The sequence below is a fragment of the Phocoena sinus genome, chromosome 1 (genome assembly GCF_008692025.1).
Source record: "Phocoena sinus isolate mPhoSin1 chromosome 1, mPhoSin1.pri, whole genome shotgun sequence".
NCBI classification, from domain to species: domain Eukaryota; kingdom Metazoa; phylum Chordata; class Mammalia; order Artiodactyla; family Phocoenidae; genus Phocoena; species Phocoena sinus.
The window spans coordinates 37,129,361-37,151,286 of record NC_045763.1 but is presented as its reverse complement, the minus strand read 5'-3'; the positions used below and the strand labels follow the sequence as shown (position 1 = coordinate 37,151,286).

The window sequence follows — 21,926 nt, the reverse complement described above, 5'->3', positions numbered from 1 at the left end:
TGCCAACAAGATCAGGCATTTGGGGTGGTATGGCAGGTGCCTTCCTATAAAACAGCTACCAGGTAGTCATGTAATAGGTGCTTACTCCAAAATCTGTCTCATTAGAATTATAGATAACTAGTAAGTAGCCATGCTTCATAGATCACGCTCCTATCCTCTACTTATGAGCAACCTTGGTTGTTTCAAGCACACCTTGGTCTCTAGTTTCTTTAAATTGTAATGATTAGGCAGTAGGGAATTAGCTCTGGCTCTTCTAGTGGGAGAGAAGGATGCTTCTTTGTTGGAACATGTTTAAGATTGCAAGCAAAATAGAAGGTGATTGTCTGAAGGTCTTCAGAGAGAGAAGTTGTTTTATGTTGTTGCATTGAACACTTCAAGATGGCTAAGTTGTCATAGGAGGCTTTTATCCTCTTTGGAATTGTTGCTTCTGGTTCTTATGAGTCATTGTTTCAAGTTCAGATATCCTGGCATCTGAATTCAGGAGGCATCCATGACATTTCCTTCACCTGTCAGCATTTATATTTATGCAAAGAGAAGCCGTATGTTAGAGTTAAGTTTTCTTCTGTATTTTGAGTTTTTGTCCAATTGAATTTTCGTCATTCTGTTCCCATTCCTTGCTATTCTCCTGTCCCCAAATTTGGACTCAGTTTGATTTGGAAAAAGTCATTCTGTATAGCCCTATAAACTATTAGAACATACTCAGTTTAGGTTAGTGGAGGCTTTCTTTCTTCACTAGGTTGTTGTGGACTGTCTCAGCATATATGCTAGTTCTCCCACTAGGCTAGAAATCCTTGCAATCCCATTCATGCAGTGCTGGAAGTCTAATAGTGTGTCCACATGGAGTGTCTAGATGAATTTCACTTTTTAAGCATGCATTACCATAACCTGTTTCTTTTACCTATCTGCCTTTTTCTACTCATTCCTTCTAGGTAATGAGCATTGTACTGTGAGCATGTCAGGGAATAGAACTCCCAGTTGGCCTTTGCTGTAACTTATGCAATGAACAGGATAAAAACAACTCAGTTTCTCCTGCACACATGATGATTCTGGGGAGGGAGTTTTGTCTCTATTCTACAGATTTAAAGGAAATGAGCATCTGAATCCCTTAAGATATTTGGGGTTGGGCGTGGGGGTTATAGATCTTGTTATTAACTAAAGGAACTCAGACCTTTTTTTAGAGTTATTAAGAGATTTGGGCATTTAAATTCTTAAGTTTATTCTACTAGGGAGAAAACTGGTATGATTTTAACCATAGTAATTACTTGGTTTGGGGGGTTTGGGTGGGGTTTTTTTTCAGTATTTATCTTCTCTTTCATGGATATATTTCTTCTTTCTGGGCTGCCTTTCTGAACTGCTTTTTATTCCCTACTCTGTAATTTTACATTGTTTTGTTTTGTACGATGTTGGTACACATAGCTCTGTGTTCAGTTTTCTTTGAGTTAAAGCAAAGCTGTCAGAAAAATCTTAAGTCTTCAGTCCTGCATAATCCTGAAGACTAGTGTCCATGTGGCAGTCTTTCTTCCAGCTTCTCTGGAGATCTTAAACCTTTGTCCCTCACACACATTACTTCAAGTTGTTAATATGAGGGGAAAATTTGGGTAAGTAAATATTGAAACGGGTACAGCTTGGTCTTTGAACTCCTTGACATTTAAAAGTAATTTGCCCCAAACAGGCAGCTGTTTCTCTGATAGCATTTCTTACATCTGCTTAGAAACTTGGAAGGCAGAATGATAAAAAGTTCCTCTAGGCTTGTCTTAGGTCAACACTTAGAACCCCATTCCTTAGCAAATTCCTTCTTGAATGGTACTAGTGGTTGATGAACTCCTAAATAGGGTATTCAGCAAGGGAACAAGTACAAAAGCAGGGATTTTTTTTTTTAAGTACAGCCAGGCATTCTACCTTTCTTGCCTTGGATTTAGATGTGAGACTGGAACAGGGCTTCATCTATATAGAACTCCTAGGATTATATATGGAGAAAAGAAAGAAGTCGCTTGAGAGACCTTATGAGGTAATAGAAAAGCCTGAGTCACAAATACCTACATTTCCATCCCAGTTCTACTACTGTCTACCTCTGTGACCTAGGAAACTTACTTACCTCTCTGAGTCTATGTTTTTCCTAAGCTGTAAAAGGAAGATGGAGATGTTGTGAAGATGTGAAAGCACATTGCAAAATGCCTGGCACATAATAACTATTCAGCAGATGCTGGTTCCAGTCCTTCCTTCCCTTAAGTAACTAGAATCAATTAGAGTATTGGGTTAAAGTTCACACACAGGGAATTCCCTGGTGGTCCAGTGGTTAGGACTCACCACTTTCACTGCAGGGTCCTGGGTTCGATCCCTAGTTGGGGAACTGAGATCCCGCAAGCTGCATGGTGCAGCCAAAAAATAAAAGGCTCACACATAGCAATATACTGAGAATAGATGTGAGTTGAGGAGCATAGGAGAGTCCTGGGTTAATCAGTGTGCTATAGTCTGAGCCACAAGGATCATTGCTATACATCTTGATTGACTCAAGAAGAAGTAGAAAACCTGAGTAGACCTAGAGCAATTAATGAAATCAACTTAGTAATTTAAAATCTTTCAACAAAGAAACATCTTTGAGGCTTCAAAATGTAAGGATGGCTTCTTTAGTGAATTCTATCAGACTTTTTAAAAGAAATAATACCATCCTTCACAAAGTCTTCCAGAAAAATGAAAGAAGGATACTTCCCAACTTATTCTATGAGACCAGTATAACTCTTTGATACCAAAGCTAGATAAAACACAAGACCAATATCTTTTATGAATATAGGGTGAAAAAAATCTTCAACAAAATATTAGCAAAATGAATCCAGCAACCATGTCTAAGTGAGATTTATCCTAAGGGTGCAAGATTGGTTTAATATCTGAAAAACAATTAATATACTATGTTAATAGAATAAAAGATTAAAAACTACATGATTATCTCAATAGACACAGAAAAAAAATTTTTTTAAATGCACCACCCATTCATGATAAAACCTTTCAATAAGGCTTCCCTGTTGGCACAGTGGTTAAGAATCCACCTGCCAGTGCAGAGGACATGGGTTCGAGCCTTGGTCTGGGAAGATCCCACATGCCGTGGAGCAACTAAGCCCATGTGCCACAACTACTGAGCCCACATGCCACAACTACTGAACCCCACACGCCTAGAGCCTGTGCTCTGCAACAAGAGAAGCCACTGCAATGAAAAGCCCATGCACCGCAACAAAGAGTAGCCCCACTCGCCACAGCTAGAGAAAGCCTGTGCGTAGCAATGAAGACCCAACGCAGCCAAAAATAAAAATAAGTTAGAAAAAAAAAAAAAAAAACTTTCAGCAAACTGGGAATTGAAGGGAACTACCTCAGCCTGATAAAGGGTATCTACAAAAAACTTACAGAATACAAAAAACTTAATAATGTCATATTTAATAGTGAAGGACTGAATGTTTTCCCTTAAGATGGGAACAAAGCAAGAGTGGCCTCTCTGGCTTTTTCTGTTTAATATTATAGGCAGTTCATTCAGGCAAGAAAAAGACATAAATGGCATTCAGATTGGAAAGGAAGAAGTACAACTACCTTTATCTGTAGACAGCATGATCCTATATGTAGAAAATCTTAAGGAATCCACAAAACTACTGGCATTAATAAGAGTTCAACAAGGTTGTAGGGTACAAGATCAATGTACAAAAGTCAATTATATTCCTATATACTGTCAAAGGACCATAAAAAATGAAATTATAAGAAAACAATTCCATTTATAATAACATCAAATGAATAAAATACTAGGAATAAATTTAATAGAAGATCAAGACATAATACTGAAAATTACAAAACCATGCTGAGAGAAATAAAGTTTGTGGGGGTTTTTTTAAGTTTAAATTTTTATTTTATATACAAAGAGCTAGCATTGTGCCTGCATGAGGTAGATGTCCTGGATGACCCATTCAAGGAAGTTCACTTAGTCCAACTTAATGAAGCTGATGTCCTTCATGTACTGGAGGAAACACTGGCAACACATATTGAGGCCTTATTTCTGGATCGTACTGTGCCAGTTTGAGCAGATACGGCAAGAGCGAGAACCATGGCCAAATTTTTTTGGATGGCTCCAGTACAGCTGCTGGTGAACCATCTTGCTTTCTCGGCTGCAATGAGGCAAAAGGCAAGAGAAATAAAGTTTAAGTATATGGAAACACATTCCAGTGTTTCTGGATTGGAAGACTCAATATTGGGTTTTTTTTCTTTTAAGGTTAATATTTTTATTTTTTATTTTTTTATTGACATATAGTTAATTTTAGTTTCAGGTGTACAGCACAGTAATTCAGTTATATATATGTAGTATAGTTCCCTGTGCTGTACAGTAGGTCCTTATTGGTTATCTGTTTTATGTATAGCAGTGTGTATATGTTAATCCCAACTCAATATTGTTAAGATGGCATTTCTCCCCAAACTGATCTTTAGATTCAACACAAACCCATCAGAATCCCAGTAAAGTTTTTGTAGAAATTGACAAGTTGATCCTAAATGTTATGTGCAAATTCAGAGGACCCAGAATAACTAAAACACTTTTGAAAAAGAACAAAGAAGTTGAAGAACTCATACTTCTCCAATTCAAAACTTGCTATAAAGCTATAGTAATCAAGACAGTATGGTACTGGCAGAAGGATAGACATACAAAGGAGTGAGACAGAATTGAGAGTGCAAAAATATACCCTTACATTTATGGTCAATTGAATTTCACCAGAGATGTCAAAGCAACTTAATGAGCAAAAGGATAGTATTTTACACAAATGGTGCTGGGACAATTTGATATTCACATGCAAAAAAAATTAATTTAGACCCTAACCTCTCTCCATACACAAAAATGAAAATGGATTACAGACCTAATGTAAGAGCTAAAACTGTAAAAGTTTTAGAAAAAAATCTTTGTGAAATTGGGTTAGGGAAAGAATTCTTAGTTAAAACACCAATAACATAATTCATAAAAGAAGGATTGATAAATTTTATATCCTCAAAATTAAAGTCACCATTAAAACCTCAAAAGACACCATTAAGAAAATAAAAACATAAGGACTGTTAGAATTCAAGGAGATGATAAACAACCCAATTTCAAAATAGGCAAAAGATTTTAATGGACACTTCACCAAAGAAAATATACAAATGGCTAATAAGAATATAAAAAGATTCTCAATATTGTTAGTCACTAAAGAAATGTAGATTTAAACAACGAGATGCTATTTTACACCCACTAGAATGGCTGTAATAAGTTTTTTTAATATTTATTTATTTATTTTGGCTGCGCTGGGTCTTAGTTGCAGCACACAGATCTTCACTGAGGCATGTGGGATCTTTTAGTTGTGGCATGCAGACTCTTAGTTGCGGCACATATGCAGATCTAGTTCCCCGACCAGGGATCGAACCTGGGCCCCCTATACTGGGAGTGTGGAGTCTTACCCACTGGACCACCAGGGAAGTCCCTATAATAATTTTTTAAAAAACAGAAAAGGCAAATCTATAGAGATAGGAGGCAGATTAGTGATTGTCTGAACTGAGGGTGAGAGGGGATTTATTGGTTGCAAACAGTCATGTGAGATTTATTTAGGTGATAGAAATGTTCTATAACTGGATTGTGGTGATAGTTGTACAGCTCTGTAAATTTTCTAAAAACTCGTTCAATTGTACACCTAAAACAGGTGAATTTTATGGTATATAAATTATATACATCAATAAAGCTATTTTAAAAAGACACTCCAACAAAGCAACCAGCCAAATTTAGAACACGGAGTGTTCTACAAGACAGGTGATCCGTTCTGTCTAATCATGTGGCTTGTCAGGGAAATAAGGAAGGGGAACTTTTTTTTTTTTTTTGGCTGCGTTGGGTCTTAGTTGCTACACGCGGGCTTTCTCTAGTTGCGGCGAGCAGGGGCTACTCTTCGTTGTGGTGCACAGGCTTCTCATTGTGGTGGCTTCTCTTGTTGCGGAGCACAGGCTCTAGGCAAGCAGGCTCTAGAGCACAGGCTCAGTAGTTGTGGCTCACGGACTTAGTTGCTCCGTGGCAAGTGGGATCTTCTCGGACCAGGGCTCAAACCCATGTCCTCTGCGTTGGCAGGCGGATTCTTAACCACTGTGCCACCAGGGAAGTCCCAGGAAGGGGAACTTTTTTAAAATGAAGTTGCCAAATACATTGTGAGGCTTTGATTGAATCCTGATTCAGACAGACTAACTGTGAAAAGACGAATTTGAATTTGGATTGGATATTAGATGACATTATGAAGTCGTTGATAATTTTATTAGGTGTAATAATGACGTAGTGATTATATTTCAAAGTCCTTATCAGTTGGAAATGCATACTACGCATACCGGAATATTCACAGTAAAATGACATTATGTCTGGAATATGCTTTAAAATACTATATTAGTTTGCTATAACAAAGCGCCATAAACTGGGTGGCCTAGAACAACAGAAGTTTATTGTCTTAACAGTTCTTGAGGCTAGAAATCTGAAATCAAGGTATCGGCAGGGTTGGTTCCTTCTGAAGTCTATGAGGGAGAATCTGTTCCACTCGTCTCTCCTAGCTTCTGGTAACCTCAGGCATCCTTGGCTTATAGATAACATTCTCCTCGTGTCTTTATATTGTCTTCCCTCTAAGCATGTCTGTCTCTGTGTTCAGATTTCCCCTTTTTAAGGGTACTATACTAGTCATACTGCATTAGGGGCCCTCTAATGACCTAACCTTAACTTGATCATCTACAGACGTCATATTTCCAAATAAGGTCATATTCACAGGTACTATAGGTTAGGACTTCAACATCTTTTGGGGGGTACACAATTTAACCTATAATAAATACTACAGCAAAAAATTTTAAAAGATTAGAAAATGTTGATAATTTTTGAAACTACTTGATGTACACATGGGAACTTATTATGTTTTTCTCTTATTTTGTGTATGTTTGAAATGTTCCATGATAAAAATTTAAGAAATGTGTGTGTGAAAGCAGAGACTTAAATTGATATTTGTACACTCATGTTCATAGCAGCATTATTCACAATAACCAAAAAGTGGAAGCAACTCAAGTATCCATAGACAGATGAATCGATAAGAAAATGTGGTACATACATACAATGAAATATTATCCAGAGTTCAAAAGGAAGGAAATTTTAACACATGCTCCAATATAGATAAATTGTAAAGACGTTATGTTAAGTGAAATAAGCCAGTCACAAGAAGGACAAACAAATATTGTATGCTTCCTCTTATATGAGATTCCTAGAGTAGACAGAATCATAAAGACATAAAGTAGAATGGTGGTTGCAAGGGGCTAGGAGGAAGAAGGGAATGGGGAGTTAGTATTTAATGGATACAGAATTTCAACTGGGAAAGATGAAAAAGTGCTGGAGATGGTTGTTGGTGACAGTTTCACTACAATGTGAATGTAGTTAATGCCACAGAACTGTACACTTGAAAATGGTTAAAATAGTAAATTATACAGACCAGCTAAGGACTTTTATGAAGATACTTTAAAAGCCATTGATCTTTTTTTGTGTGTGTGGTGCGCGGGCCTCTCACTGTCGTGGCCTCTCCCGTTGCGGAGCACAGGCTCACGGGCCCAGCCGCTCCGCGGCATGTGGGATCCTCCCGGACCTGGGCACGAACCTGTGTCCCCTGCATCAGTAGGCAGACTCTCAACCACTGTGCCACCAGGGAAGCCCAGCCATTGATCTGTAGTTAAACAGTAAATGCTTATCCTTGCATCTTTCCCAATATTTATTTCATGTATACATTCCTCATTTATTCTAAAATAATTTTTTTTAAATTTTTTGCGGTACACAGGTCTCTCACCGCTGTGGCCTCTCCCGTTGCGGAGCGCAGGTTCAGCGCCATGGCTCACGGGCCCAGCCACTCCACAGCATGTGGGATCCTCCTGGACTGGGGCATGAGCCCGTGTCCCCTGCATTGGCAGGCGGACTCTCAACCACTGCGCCACCAGGGAAGCCCAGGAATACCAATATTTAAAGCAAGGAACAAAACCAATAGGTAGTAATTATAACAATTATTAATAATATTATTTTAGGGGCTTCCCTGGTGGCGCAGTGAGCCATGGCCGCTGAGCCTGTGCGTCCGGAGCCTGTGCTCCGCAACGGGAGAGGCCGCAACAGTGAGAGGCCCGCGTACCGCAAAAAAAAAAAAAAATTGGTATTCTGTTTTTAAGATCATAAAAAGATGCTTGATTTCCCTTAAATTTTAAATATTACAAATTAAAATTCTAAAATATACAACTTACTATTTTAAAAATAGGTCTATAAAAATAATCCTAATGGCTTATATTGTCCTAGGTTTTCTAGACTTTAAAATTTTTGTCCATTATTTGTTCTTCTTTTCTAAGATCTTTTCTTCTCCACTCTCCTTTTCTTTTTTTAGAATAGACCTTTTAAAAGCATTTTTTTAATTCCTTTTATGTTAGATGAAGAGAAGAAAAAGCTTCTTAGGGAGCTTTTTGAAGATCCTATAGACTTTGAAGATTAAAAAGTTTATACCATTCCTCTGAGTTTTCATCACTGAAAGGATTCCCACAAATTTTTCATATATATATATTATTTTTATTGTAATAAGCTTTTTCTATGGTTGGCAACTTGTTTTAAATTTTTTTAACATAAAATTATAACTATTTCTAAATGTCTTATCATTTCCATTTACTGATTTCTTACTTTATTTTATACAAATCCAAAACATCTTCTTGGCCCAGAGCAATCAACCAGTTACCCAGATCTTGCCGGTGCCTCTTTGAGGTTTTTTGGTATTGTTTATTTTGTTTTCTTTTAAAATATCAATTCTTATTTCTAATACCATTTAAAAACAATTAAATGGGGGCTTCCCTGGTGGTACAGTGGTTAAGAATCTGCCTGCCAGTGCAAGGGACACGACTTCAAGCCCTGTTCCAGGAAGATCCCACATGCCTCGGAGCAACTAAGCCCGTGCGCCACAACTACTGAACCTGTGCTCTAGAGCCTGTGAGCCACAACTACTGAGCCCACATGCCACAACTACTGAAGCCTGCACTCCTAGAGCCCATGCTCCACAACAAGAGAAGGCAACACAATGAGAAGCTCACGCACTGCAACGAAGAGTAGCCCCCACTTGCCACAACCAGAGAAAAGCCCGTGCGTAGCAACAAAGACCCAACACAGCCAAAAATAAAATAAAATTTATTTTAAAAATAAATAAATAAATGAGAAAAAATAAAATAAGGAAACAGCCTTTTGGCAACTTCAATGGCACTGATCTCCCGATCCCAAGATTCACATTCAATACAAATTTAATGCGAAAGAAAAAAAATCTCTGAATTGCCCATCTCTGTTCCTTCATTGTATTCCAGATTTGTAGCTAAATCTCTAGCCTTGATTATATCAGTTAATTTTTGGAATTTTTTTTTAATGCAAGAACTTTCTGGTTTTACCTACTTTATGTGATGAGAGTAAAAAGCTGAAAAAAAGTTTATAAACTGTAAAATGCTATATGAGTGTTAGTGCCATATGAGCTAGGGATTGGTAACAGTTTAGAAGATGATTACTCAAACTTTTAAGTTATTCCTTTCCCGGGTATATGATACAAGTTGACTTCAGCTATAAATATGAGAGTAATATATCTACTTCATGAGGTAGTTGCAAGGACGAAATAATTTAAGTAGAGTATGTTGAATGATTCAAGGAATTTGTAAACCAAGGAACTGAACAGGAGAGTTCAACTTTCCAGATTGGTTAGATCAAGGGATAGAATTATCAGGGTGTGAACTTCAGATGAAACCTGGGCACCACAAGGCAAGTATCCACATTCACATTTGCAAAATTCTATTTCCTGAAGAATTTATTAGTATTCAATACTCTCAGGAAGTTAGAATTGGGATGTATCTTCTACTTTCTTCTCCATCCTCATCGTATACATTAATTGGCTTAGTGGGATTGTGTAGATTATGAGTGTGAGATCCGAAATCTGACTCTTCTCTTGCTCTTTTGGAAGCATTTTGTTCCCCCTTCTTCCAAAAGAGTGGAAGCCCAGGGTGGTGTACCTTAATCTATTTGATAAATTACTTCTAGGGTATCTAGATCCCATGAGAATAATTTTCCTTAAGACTATAAGCCAGTCAAAGCAGAGTAACACAGAGTAGAAGAAAGATGACAACCAGGCAGCTATGATTGGAATTGCCATTTTTCCACCCTACTCCTTCCCTCCTCTCCTTCAGCTATCTTTATTTATTTTATTAAATAAAATGACCTTGAACATTATATTCTAAGCATGACATTTCTTAAGGCTGAAACCAAAGGTAACAGACTAAATAGCAACTAGGCAAATGCCTTAATTTGACCTAATTTATTCATGTCTTTGTCTATTCAACAACTCTCTATTAAATATTTATTCTGAGTGAGGTACAATGCTAAGTGCTAAGACTATAAAAATAAATCTCTGCCCTCAGGGAACTTTTATTAGTCTAGTGGGAAAGAGCATAAGTAAGTAAGCTGTTACTTTACTGTATGGTAAGTTATCTAGTAGAGGTGGGCACCAAGTGTTGTGGGAACACAAATTTGGGTTGTCAGGGAAGGTTTTCTAGAGGGAGTATACCTGAGGAGAGCCCTAATGAATAATTAAGAGTAGGGACTTAGAAAGTATTCATAGAATTTTACTTCATCTTCTATGAACGTGGAGTAATACATGCCAAATAGAAAGTATTCATAGAATTTTACTTCATCTTCTATGAACATGGAGTAATACATGCCAAATACTAGAGGAAAGCATGGCTAAAGTATGGCCTGCAGGAAGTGGGGCAGTTGGAGTAGAAGCAGGAAAATGTTAGTTACAAGAATTGTGGGTAGGAATTTGTAGTAAAATAGAAGAATGACTTGTCAATGATTTGATGGTTCACCAATTTTCAGTGTCTTTGGAAGCCTGAAGACCTCATAAAGTGTGAGATAGGGCTTATATAAAGAGAAAACCTTTTCTGTGGTAGGATCAGAGCCGATATCCACCTTCTTGGTCTTCCCAGAGTGGGGTATAGGCAGCATGGCTCTCACCCTTATAAACTTTCTAATGCCTACTGCCTAATAATAGGATAGAACTCATGTGACCCTCTTCTCTCTTATTCTTTTTGCAGGCACCCTAGAATACGTTTCCACACAGGCCTTGTGGATGCCCATCTCTACTGCTTGAAAAAATACGTTGTGGACTTCCTAATGGAAAATAAGTAAGAAGGAGGGGGATAGAGTCAAACCCATAGCACTTAAGCTACCCTGTGACTTAATTAACAGTTTTAAACCTTGACAATAACCAGTTATATAAATAATACAGTTTGTTATAGAAATGAATTCATGTTACAGCATACTGTTATTTCATCTGTACCAGAGTCTCCTGCTTGTATTTGGGGTACCTGTGCTATGATAAACCAGTAATTTATTTTTATAAAACTAATAGTAACTTATGAAGCATCTTTCTGCAGTTTCAGGCTCTTTTTCCTTCCTTCTGCAAGGGTGAGCTCCTCAGCCCTGGTGCTATTTGTCTCCAAGCAGATGTCCCTTGGCAATTATAGGCAATTATCCTATAGATGGGCCCTCTTAGCAAAGGGCCAGACACTTACCCAAGAGGAGGAAAGAAAGAAGAGCAAGTTTCCTCCAATTTTGGAAAAGTCCTTCACATTGAATAAAGTTTCATGAATGCAGAGAAACAAAATTTGGTACTTTCCCTAATTTTGCTTTGATAACAGAACTGTGGGCCTTAAATACTTCCCAGAGACTGTGTCTGGCAGATCATAGGACATGGATTTCCAGAGAGAAAACTTCCTTTTGTGGTTGATCTCAAGGATTTTTGATAGGAAACATAACTAGAGTCCTCAGAAGAACAGGAAGGAAAAGATTTAATAACTGCATGGTTAAGAAGAGTAGCAGCTAGTCTTCCTTGATGGCTGCTGGATAAGTTTCTGCCTTGAATAGTGCTGGTAGACTGGAAAGCAATCAGGCTGGTACCACAGCAGCAAGTTCCCTCAGACCAGCTGGGGAAGGGAGTCTGAGAACCTGAGTTTAAGTGCTAAGCATGCACTTAAACTCAGGAATATTAAGGGGAAGAGGAATTGTTCTTCCATGCCCAATATAATATTTCTTGCAGCATTCTAACCCTCACCTGCCTACAACACCTGCTAAACCACTACAGAAAGGCCCATGTAGAGCCAATGGTGAAACAAATCATCTGGACTCCTGGAAAGCTTTCCCAGGGATTATTGTTTCTCTGTTTTTTCTCACCAGGACAGTATTGCCCTGCTCCTCTCTGATTTATTATTCTGTTTTTTCATTCAATCAACACATATTTATTAAGCACCTGTTATGAGGCAGGCATTGTGCTAGATCAACTGTGGGATCCATCGTGAATAAGCAGACATGGGCCCTGCCCTCATGGAACTTACAGCCTTAGCTCCACAGTGGATTGTAGAGACTTTGCTTTTTAAATAGCAAGGAAACTTGCTACCAAGATTAGAGTGATCCAGGACCCATTTTCCACATACCAGTGTAGGCTATCCATATTATAAAAACGAAGTTAACTCTTTGCCATTAAAGGTTTATTTTTTATTTATTTATTTATTTTGTATTTATTTGGTTGCTCTGGGTCTTAGTTTCAGATCGCGGCTCCTTAGTTGTAGCTCACCCACTCAGTTGCGGCAGGAGGGCTCCTTAGTTGTGGCACGTGAACTGTTAGTTGCAGCATGCATGTGGGATCTAGTTCCCTGACCAGGGATGGAACCCGGGCCCCCTGCATTGGGAGCATGGAGTCTTAACCACTGTGCCACCAGGGAAGTCCCTAAAGGGTTTATATTTTATGCCCAAATGAAAATGAAGTCCTGTGAAATAGATCCTGCCCTTGACATGCTGAGAGGGGATACAATAGTGGTAGAGATCATGATTTTTTTAAAAATTCTTTTCCTATGGAAAATTTCACACAGATACAAAAGTAGAGAAAGTGATGTAATGAACTCCCATGTATCCATCACACAGCTTCAATAGTCACCAATTCATGGCCAATCTTTTTTTTTTTTTTTTTTGCGGTACGTGGGCCTCTCACTGTCGTGGCCTCTCCCGTTATGGAGCACAGGCTCCGGACGTGCAGGCTCAGCGGCCATGGCTCACGGGCCTAGCCGCTCCGCGGCATGTGGGATCTTCCCGGACCGGGGCACGAACCCGTGTCCCCTGCATCAGCAGGCGGACTCTCAACCACTGCACCACCAGGGAAGCCCTGGCCAATCTTTTTTTATTTATTTATTTTTTTTTATATTTGCTACCGCCAATCTTGCTAGTGTCACACCGGATTATTTTAAAGCAAGTCATTATGATATAATTTCGTCTGTAATTATTTCAGTTGTAATTATCTATAAATATTTCAGTATATATCCCTAAAACATAAACAAATACCTCAGTATTACTACCACACTTTTAAAAAAAAAATCTAACAATACTTCCTTAACACTACCAAATGGGATTGTAGCTTTTGGTGTCTGGATATGCAGACAGTTTTGCAACAAAGCTAACCTCATCCTGGCTGCTGTAGCTTATTTGGCCACCACCAGTTAGCAGTTCCCACACCTGGCAAGTGTAGTGTTCCTTGAGGACAAGCCTAAATTTGGTGATTCTGTGGCTCCAGCACAGAAGCTCTGCCAAATGGGACTTTCCCAGAGCTTGCTGTAATAAAGAAGTATACAGAGCCTCAGCTCCACTACCTCCTCATCTCAAGATCTGTTAAAGAGACCCTTATCTCTTCTTCGCCCCATCTACCCTTTACTTCTCAAAGTTGTTGGGATTAAAGGCATTATATTGAAAATTGGTAAATTTCAATATAGAATTAGGAAAAGTATAAAGGCACAGCAGGACAAATTAGAATGGTACTTGAGGGAGATTCTTTATTCCTGGCTGGAATAGTGGAAGTTATGTCTCAAAGCTTTGAGAGATGGGATTGAACAGGTTGGTGGGAGCAGTGTGTACAAGGCCTTAACAGCTGAGCAGGGAGTTACAGGTCTTTAAACAGAATAGTCCCATATGGAATGAGCAACGATTCAACCTGGCAGGGGAACATAGACTATTCCAAATGGGAAAGAGACTCTTTCAAGGTAAGTAAAAGGCATTTGTAGTAATCTGACTATGAGGACTCCTTTAGGGATGGAAAGGAAAAAGTAAACCTAGGAGACATAGCTTCAAGAAAGAACTGCTTTAGCAATCCTTTGTTTCACCTATGAAAATTAACATTCTGCCCTGTATATTTTTCTAGTTGTCTACATGTTAATGTCTTCCACCCAAATTCCTTGACATTAGATACCTACCTGGATTGGTAAGGCATTCAATATATGCTTGGTGAATGGAAGGAAAGGAGATGTGGTGACAGTTTAGACAGCAGAAGTAATTTTGTACATCAGTAGTAGAGAAGAGACGAGTATTTCTGCAGTTGACTAAGTAGAAAAGCTATAGGGAAAGCTGTGGAGAAAAGAAAACCTATACTGTCTTTGACAAGAGAAGTTTAGTAAGTGAGCTGTGTGACCCTGGACAGATGTCTACCTTTCTGTACCCCACTTTCCTCATCTGGGACACATTGTACCTGACACATGGTGGTTGTGAAAAATACTTGTAAAGAGCTTAGAGCAGTAGTTGGTACATAGTAAGAACTTTTCATTGATCACCTACTGTGTTGCTAGATGCTAAAGATAAAAAGATGGAGTTTCTGCCTTCAAGTTGCTCACAGTTTAGGGAGAGAGGGACAGATTAAATTATTACAATAAAATGTGCTAAGTAGTATGAGGGTAGAGTAGAGTAGTATACTAGAAGCACAAGGGAATTTGGGGGGGGATGATGGAAGTACTCTATATCTTGATTTGGAGTAGTGATTACAGTAGTATACGTTTGACAAAACTCATTGAACTGTATGTTTAAAGTAGGTACGTTTTATTATATGTAAGTTAACTTTATTAAAAAAATTGATTTTAAGAGTTTAAAAAATGAATTGGACTTACCACAATTTTTTTAAAATTCAAAGCAACAGACATTTAATATATACCTAAATATATTCTAACTGCTGTGTTGGAGGCTGAGGATACCAAGATGAATACAAAGTCTTATAGGCCATTGTCTCTGTAACCTTGAGAAAATTACATTATGAAACAAGAGAAAAAAAAAAAGCCAGAGATCCCTAGTCTTAGTAAATGGGAAAAGGGCACCTCAGGTAGCAGGAGTGTCATGATAGCTGGAAGATGTTCCAGCAGCAGTGGGAGGGAGGGAGGGATTGAATGGTTTTTGAGCTGAACTAACATCAGTGGTTCAGATTAACTTTAGTGGCAAAATCCATCACTAAAACTGGGCAGAAATTAATAAAGTAATGTATTTCAATATTGATTTTTAGCTAACAGCCTATCATTTCTCAACTGGCTTAATACAGCATTCTCCTTGGTAGTCTTCTGCCTCCAGGCTCTCCCCTTTTAATCCATCCTCCACAAAACTACCAGAGGACTTTCTAAATTGCAAATCTGACTGCATCATTATTTGGTGACTAGCACTGCCACGTCCCAACATTTACCAGTTGAAGTAATGCATGGGCCCAGGAGTAGTGCCTGGGGTAATAAGGATGAGGCAGGAGTTTCCTTAGGGATGCCACTGTTTGGCTTGGATGCTGATACCTTTTGCTGAATGTCTGCTAGTCTACATGTGCATTAAGGCACTTAGCTTCATCAGTATGTGATCTTAGAACTAACTCAAGCTTTCTAAGTATCAAATAAATCTTAGAAGCCATTTAAAAAAAAAAGAGGATTGGTAAGTTTGACTAATAACAAGTTTTAAAATTCTGTATTGTGGGGGGAAAGTAAAACCGAATAAACATAGTATAAAAATAAACAACAAAAGTGGGGGGAGGGGGTATTTGCAATACCAGGATAGCCCAAACACTAGTTTCCTCACATTACAAAGAGCACTTTAGAATCAATAAGGAAAAGACTAATGACTCAAGAGAAAAATGGGTAAAAGTTATAGGTAGTTGGTTCATAGAAAAAGCTAGTACACATATGAAAAGATGCCTACTCTTATAAATAAAAACGAATGTTAAACAGTTTTGGAATACTGTCTTTATTGTATGGCAAAGGTTTTTAAATTTTGTGATGAAGCTAGTAAAACTGTGGGGAAATTCTCTTATACTGTTTTACATAAACTTTTTGTAGGGTAGTTGATGATACCTATCAAAACTTAAAATTATATACTCTTTGACTAAGCAGTTCCTCCCTGAAGAATGTATCCCACAGAAATATTTACTTAAGAGTATGGAAATATTCATTGCAAAATGTTCTTTGCAACATCCTTCATAACAGGGAAAAGTTATAACAATTTAAACAGGGTAATTAATTATATTATTGTGCAACTGTTAAAAAGAATGAAGTATAACTCTGTGTGGTGATATGGAAAGATTTCCAAGATATATTTACTAAAAAAAGCAAGTTGCAGTATTAGCGTGTATTTTCAGTGTAATATGATTCTATTTTTTGCTTTAAAGAAATAAAAAGATACACATATATATGCTTTAGAAGGTCTTTTTATCCATTTCTGAATGCAGTATGACAGATGGATGTTCCAAAGACTGTCTTAAAAATTTTAATTCAAAAATGTCTTGGATTTTATGTCCAGAGCCAGAGCAGAGCTTAGACTGAGTATTGTTACTGTGATGCTCTTGATGCTGAGTGGTGAGCTAAAAGTTTCTCCTCTTTTATAGTGTTATCTGATCTAAGCCTAAGGAAGCTGGCCTCTTAGGAACTTTTTGTTTGGCTTAGCAAGAGTTGCTCCAAAAGGAGACGGGTCCTGTAGAGAACTGAAGCAATATGCTGGCTCTCTGAGCTGAAGCCTGGAGAGACAGGAAGTTCATACCAGAATTAGTCCTGGTTCCCTTTATCACAGAAACCCAGAAAAAATTGTCTTTCTCTCCCTTTTCCTAACCTGCTAGACCTGCTAGCTGTTTAAGAGACCTAGAGGAAATTAATCTTAAAAGGAAGAATTAAAGCTGAATGCTTACTTCCTGTTCAGAAAAACCCAAAGTTATAATTAACCTCTTGTAGTGTTTGAACCCAATCCATCTGTGCAGGACATACAGTCTTAGGGGTTGGCCTTCAGAGCAACAACCATGTACCAGATACTATTCTGGGTACTTTTCACACTTCATTCAGTCCTTAAAATAGTCCTCTCATTTAGGTATTATCTTCATATTTATAGAAGAGGGAAATGAAGCTTAAAGTCATTTGCTTAATGTCATATAGTCAGCACCCCAACAAAATCAGCCACTGTTGGTGAATTGATTGCTAGCAACATCTACCACATATCTCAGATGTCTCTGTGTTACAGACACACACACGTGCACACATACCTGGGGGGATAAGAGAGTAGTCACAGCTTCCTAGTCTTAGCTACACAGGGATGCAGAGGCGTACGGATGGGCTCCACAAACTAAAGTCAGGAATTAGGGATAGGCAGCCATGTTACAAGGTCAGAATCAGGGTGATAAAGCCACACACGAGATGACGTTATAGACTGGCTAGAAACCCATGAGTCAGCGTAGGAAAGCATAGAAAAGAAACAGAGATGAGAGACCATGGGAGATAGGCAGGAACCTTGGTTCCTTACTGTTCAGTTCAAGCATCCATATGACTTAGCTGTACTTGGTTTCCTGTCCTTAGATGTCCTAGAGATTGCATGAAGTATCCTTTACTTAAATAACAGAACAAAATTAAGCTAAGAATCTGTGGTTTACATAACCTTCTAACCGGAGCTGTTATGTGGTAGCTATGTACTGACATCTGAAGATGTAGATGCTACCAAGATTAAACTAGGGTAGTCTCCTCTGGACGTCTTGGTTACATTCATTTTGATCTCTGGGACTTCTGGAAATAACTTGCTGCTGAAAAAGGGACAAAGACCTAGCAACACATTGTATTGGCTTATAGTTAACTTAAATATAAGCCCCCCAGCTGAGCCTTGCCTAAGCTATCATAGGCGACCATGGGCCAGATTATCATAGGAAAGATAACCTTTTTAAAGAAGACTTTTAAACTGGCATAATATTTATAATTAAAGCACTCCTAGGAAGAAGAATCATATGGAACCAGAAAGTCTAAAGCCAGAAGAAAAGATGTGTTTAGTTTGGTGAGGATTTAAAAATAATTTCCCTTTAAGTATAATGCTTAACTGGTGTGCTTGCCTTCTTTCTTCCTTCTCTGACAAATTCTTAAATATCCATTAAAGCTTACCTAGATATTACTCCTTTAGGAAGTTTTTTCTCAATTTTCTTTCCCTTCACCCCCACTTAGAATAGATACCCTTGCTCTGTGCTACCATAGTATTCTGTGCTTATCTCCATTAGGCATGAGATCATTCTCTCTTCTGATCTTGTATAATCTTCAATTATTACATGCATCCTATTAAACTGAATTTGCATGTCTGTTTTTACTACTTTTTTGAACCCCTTGAGGACAAAAACCAACTCTGATTCATCTTGTGACACACAGTAGATGCTCAGTAAATATAAAGGCAGCCAAACCATCAACTTCATATGAGGGCATGGATTTACCTGTTTTGTTTCACTGTCATATCCCCACTGTCTAGAATATGCGTGGCACATTTTGGGTACTCAGTGAATAAATTCAGATGAATAAAATGTTAGTTGAATTGCCCTAAGCCTAAGCAGTCTCTCCAGCCTGTAGGATCTGAACCTGTTTTTCTTTCTCAAGACATATGCACCAACACTGAAAATTTATTCTTATAGAAGCTTTTAGTATTTTTGTTAAAAAGGGGAAAAGGATATCATAGAATACTGTATACCAAATACTTGGTTCTAAAGTCAGTACCTTTTAATCTAAAACAATTCCCTGTTTACTCTTCCAGATTATATCTGTTTTCTTTGAAGGAAAAAAATTAAAAACTGAAAACAAAGCATAGGGTTAACTCAGCAATCACCTTTTCTTCCCAGTTACAGCTCTGCTGAGAGAAGAGGCAAGAAAACCCAAGCCTTTAGTATTCTCCTCTGCAGACTTGAGTTCCAGGCCCTATAAAAGTAGGTTTTCTGTTCTACCTCTTTGCTAACTAATATTTTGAAGGACTGACTTGAAGTGGAAGACATTTAGAGGATTTTAAGTCTCTTTTGATTTACTTACAAAGACAGAAAAGCCAGAATGCAAAAGTAGCCAAATTTTTCCATTTGCCGTGGACATAATTTTTAGACTTCCCCTGAAAACTTAGAGCCACAAGGAGGACCTGATCACAGATCAAGGCAAAATGCTAAAAATAACAGATTTAAGCAGAACTAAACTAAAACATTTCAAATGTTGGATTTTTAATGCTAGTAATATTAATAATACAGAAATGTATTTAGAGTTCATTACATTTCCAAATCAGGAAAGCTCTGCTTCCTATCTCCAAAAATCAGAAGGAAAAATTATTGCCAGCTGTCTGGCCTAGAGGGATTACACTCAATCATTCACACAGTCACTCATTCGTTTATTCAAATAAATATTTATTTAGCACTGACTGAATGTTTACTGGTAGAGATACAGTAAGCAGAAAATTTTAAATCCTGTGGAAAGTGCTGTGGTTGCAGAAAACATGGGATACTAGTTAATATGGTATAGTGGAAAGAGTCATAGGCTTTGAGATAGATGTGGAGTAAGTTTCTGCTCTGCTAGTTATAAAAGCTGTGTTAACCTTAAGAAAGATAATTAACCTTTCTAGGCCTTGATTTCCTCACTTATAAAATGAGGACCATAATACCTACCTTGAGGATTGCTGTAAGAATTTGAGATACGTGTATTAATTTCCTAGCATGGAACTCGCACATGATATGGATTCAAAAACAGTACATACAGACCTACTAGAGAATGGACTTGAGGACACGGGGAGGGGGAAGGGTAAGCTGGGACAAAGTGAGAGAGTGGCATGGACATATATACACTACCAAATGTAAAATAGATAGCTAGTGGGAAGCAGCTGCATAGCACAGGGAGATCAGCTCGGTGCTTTGTGACCACCTAGAGGGATGGGATACGGAGGGTGGGAAGGAGGGAGATGCAAGAGGGAAGAGATATGGGGACATATGTATATGTATAACTGATTCACTTTGTTATAAAGCAGAAACTGACACACCATTGTAAAGCAATTATACTCTAATAAAGATGTTTAAAAAATACATACAATTATTGTCTTTGCTATGAGAGTACAGAAACCTACAAGTGCTACAAAAGCCTTCCAATGAGAGATGATATTTGAGAGCAGTCTTATGGCTCCGTAAGTTTTCACAAAGTTAACACTCCCTTGTAACTACTATTCAAGTCAAAAACTAGAACATTACCCAGTTTCCAGACGCTCCCTTTAAACAACTATCCCCCCAACACACAAAAGTAACCACTATCTTGAGCATTAAATAAATTTAAGAAGATAAGACCAGATTTATACTTTAGAAAAATCACTGTGCCTGCAACACAAGAGGATGGATTGAAGGAAGAAGAGACATGATCAAATTGTGCTTTAGAAAGGGTGTTCTGTCTGTAATATAAAGGATAGATTTCAAGAGGTAAGACTGGAGGAAGAGAAACCAATTAAAAGCAGCTGAAGGAATCCAGGCAAATAATGACAGTGGCTTAGACTAGGCAGTAGCGGTAGAGATGGAGAGTTGACAGTTTTGAAAGATTTGGCGGATAAAATCAGCAGTGTTTGGTGACTGGTTGTATGTGAGGAGTGGAGGAAGGAGGAGGAGTCAAGATGATTACCACATTTCTGGCTTGGGTGACTAAATGAATTTCCGTATCACTAAGCAAGGTAATCAGTGTTTGGGGTTGGGGGGAGCATGTTTGAGAGAAAGATGGTGAGTTCAGTTTTAGACATGGTGTTTAAGGTACCTGTGGGTCATCTAAATGGTGGCAGAGTCCATCAGGCAGTTGAAAATGTGAGACTAAACTAAAGAAGAGAGGTCTTGGCTATGCGTCTACCTTTGGAAATGAGCTGCAAAGAAGCCACCAAGTGATCTATCTCAGGGAAACAAATAGCATGAGAAAAATACAGGCAAAAAGAAAAATCCTGAGAAACACCAAATATTTTAGGGGAAACAAAGAAAGAGGTATCAGAAATAGGAACAGGTCAAGAGAGTGATGCCACAGAAAGTAAGGGAAGAATGGCCGATGACTGTGAAATTTGGAAGATTCAAAAAATATTTTTAGGGGCTTCCCTGGTGGCGCAGTGGTTGAGAGTCCGCCTGCCGATGCAGGGGACACGGGTTCGTGCCCCGGTTTGGGAGGATCCCACATGCCGCGGAGCGGCTGGGCCCGTGAGCCATGGCCGCTGAGCCTGCGCGTCCGGAGCCTGTCCTCCGCAACGGGAGAGGCCACAACAGTGAGAGGCCCGCGTAACGCATAAAAAAAAAAAAAAAAAAAAAAAAAAAAAAAAAAAAAAAAAAAAATATTTTTAAAATACTACCCATAATTCTACTATTGTGAGATAATTGGGAACATTTTAGTGTATTTCTTTCCATCATTTTATTTATTTTTATATATACATATACACACTTCAGATTGTGCTGTAGAAATAAGTGCTTTCTGCTTTTTTTTTTAATTTTTGAATTTTATTTTATTTTTTTATAGTTATCCATTTTATACATATTAGTGTATACATGTCAATCCCAATCTCCCAATTCATCACACCACCATCCCCACCCCCACGAGTCACTTTCCCCTCTTGGTGTCCATATGTTTGTTCTCTACATCTGTGTCTCTATTTCTGCCCTGCAAACTGGTTCATCTGTACCATTTTTCTAGGATCCACATATCTGCATTAATATACGATATTTTTTTTCTCTTTCTGACTTACTTCACTCTGCATGACACTCTAGATCCATCCA

The 21,926-nt window shown here is 38.2% G+C and overlaps 1 protein-coding gene and 1 pseudogene across 1 annotated transcript in view; one reads left to right on the top strand and one right to left on the bottom strand.

Annotated features, from left to right (window-relative positions):
- EIF2B3 (eukaryotic translation initiation factor 2B subunit gamma) overlaps positions 1 to 21,926 on the top strand; it is a 155,158-nt gene that overhangs the window by 95,620 nt on the left and 37,612 nt on the right. The window contains 1 exon segment of the mRNA XM_032603805.1: positions 11,143 to 11,232. Within this exon segment, the coding sequence (XP_032459696.1) occupies positions 11,143 to 11,232 (90 nt within the window).
- Positions 3,959 to 4,138, bottom strand: LOC116739492 (annotated as a pseudogene).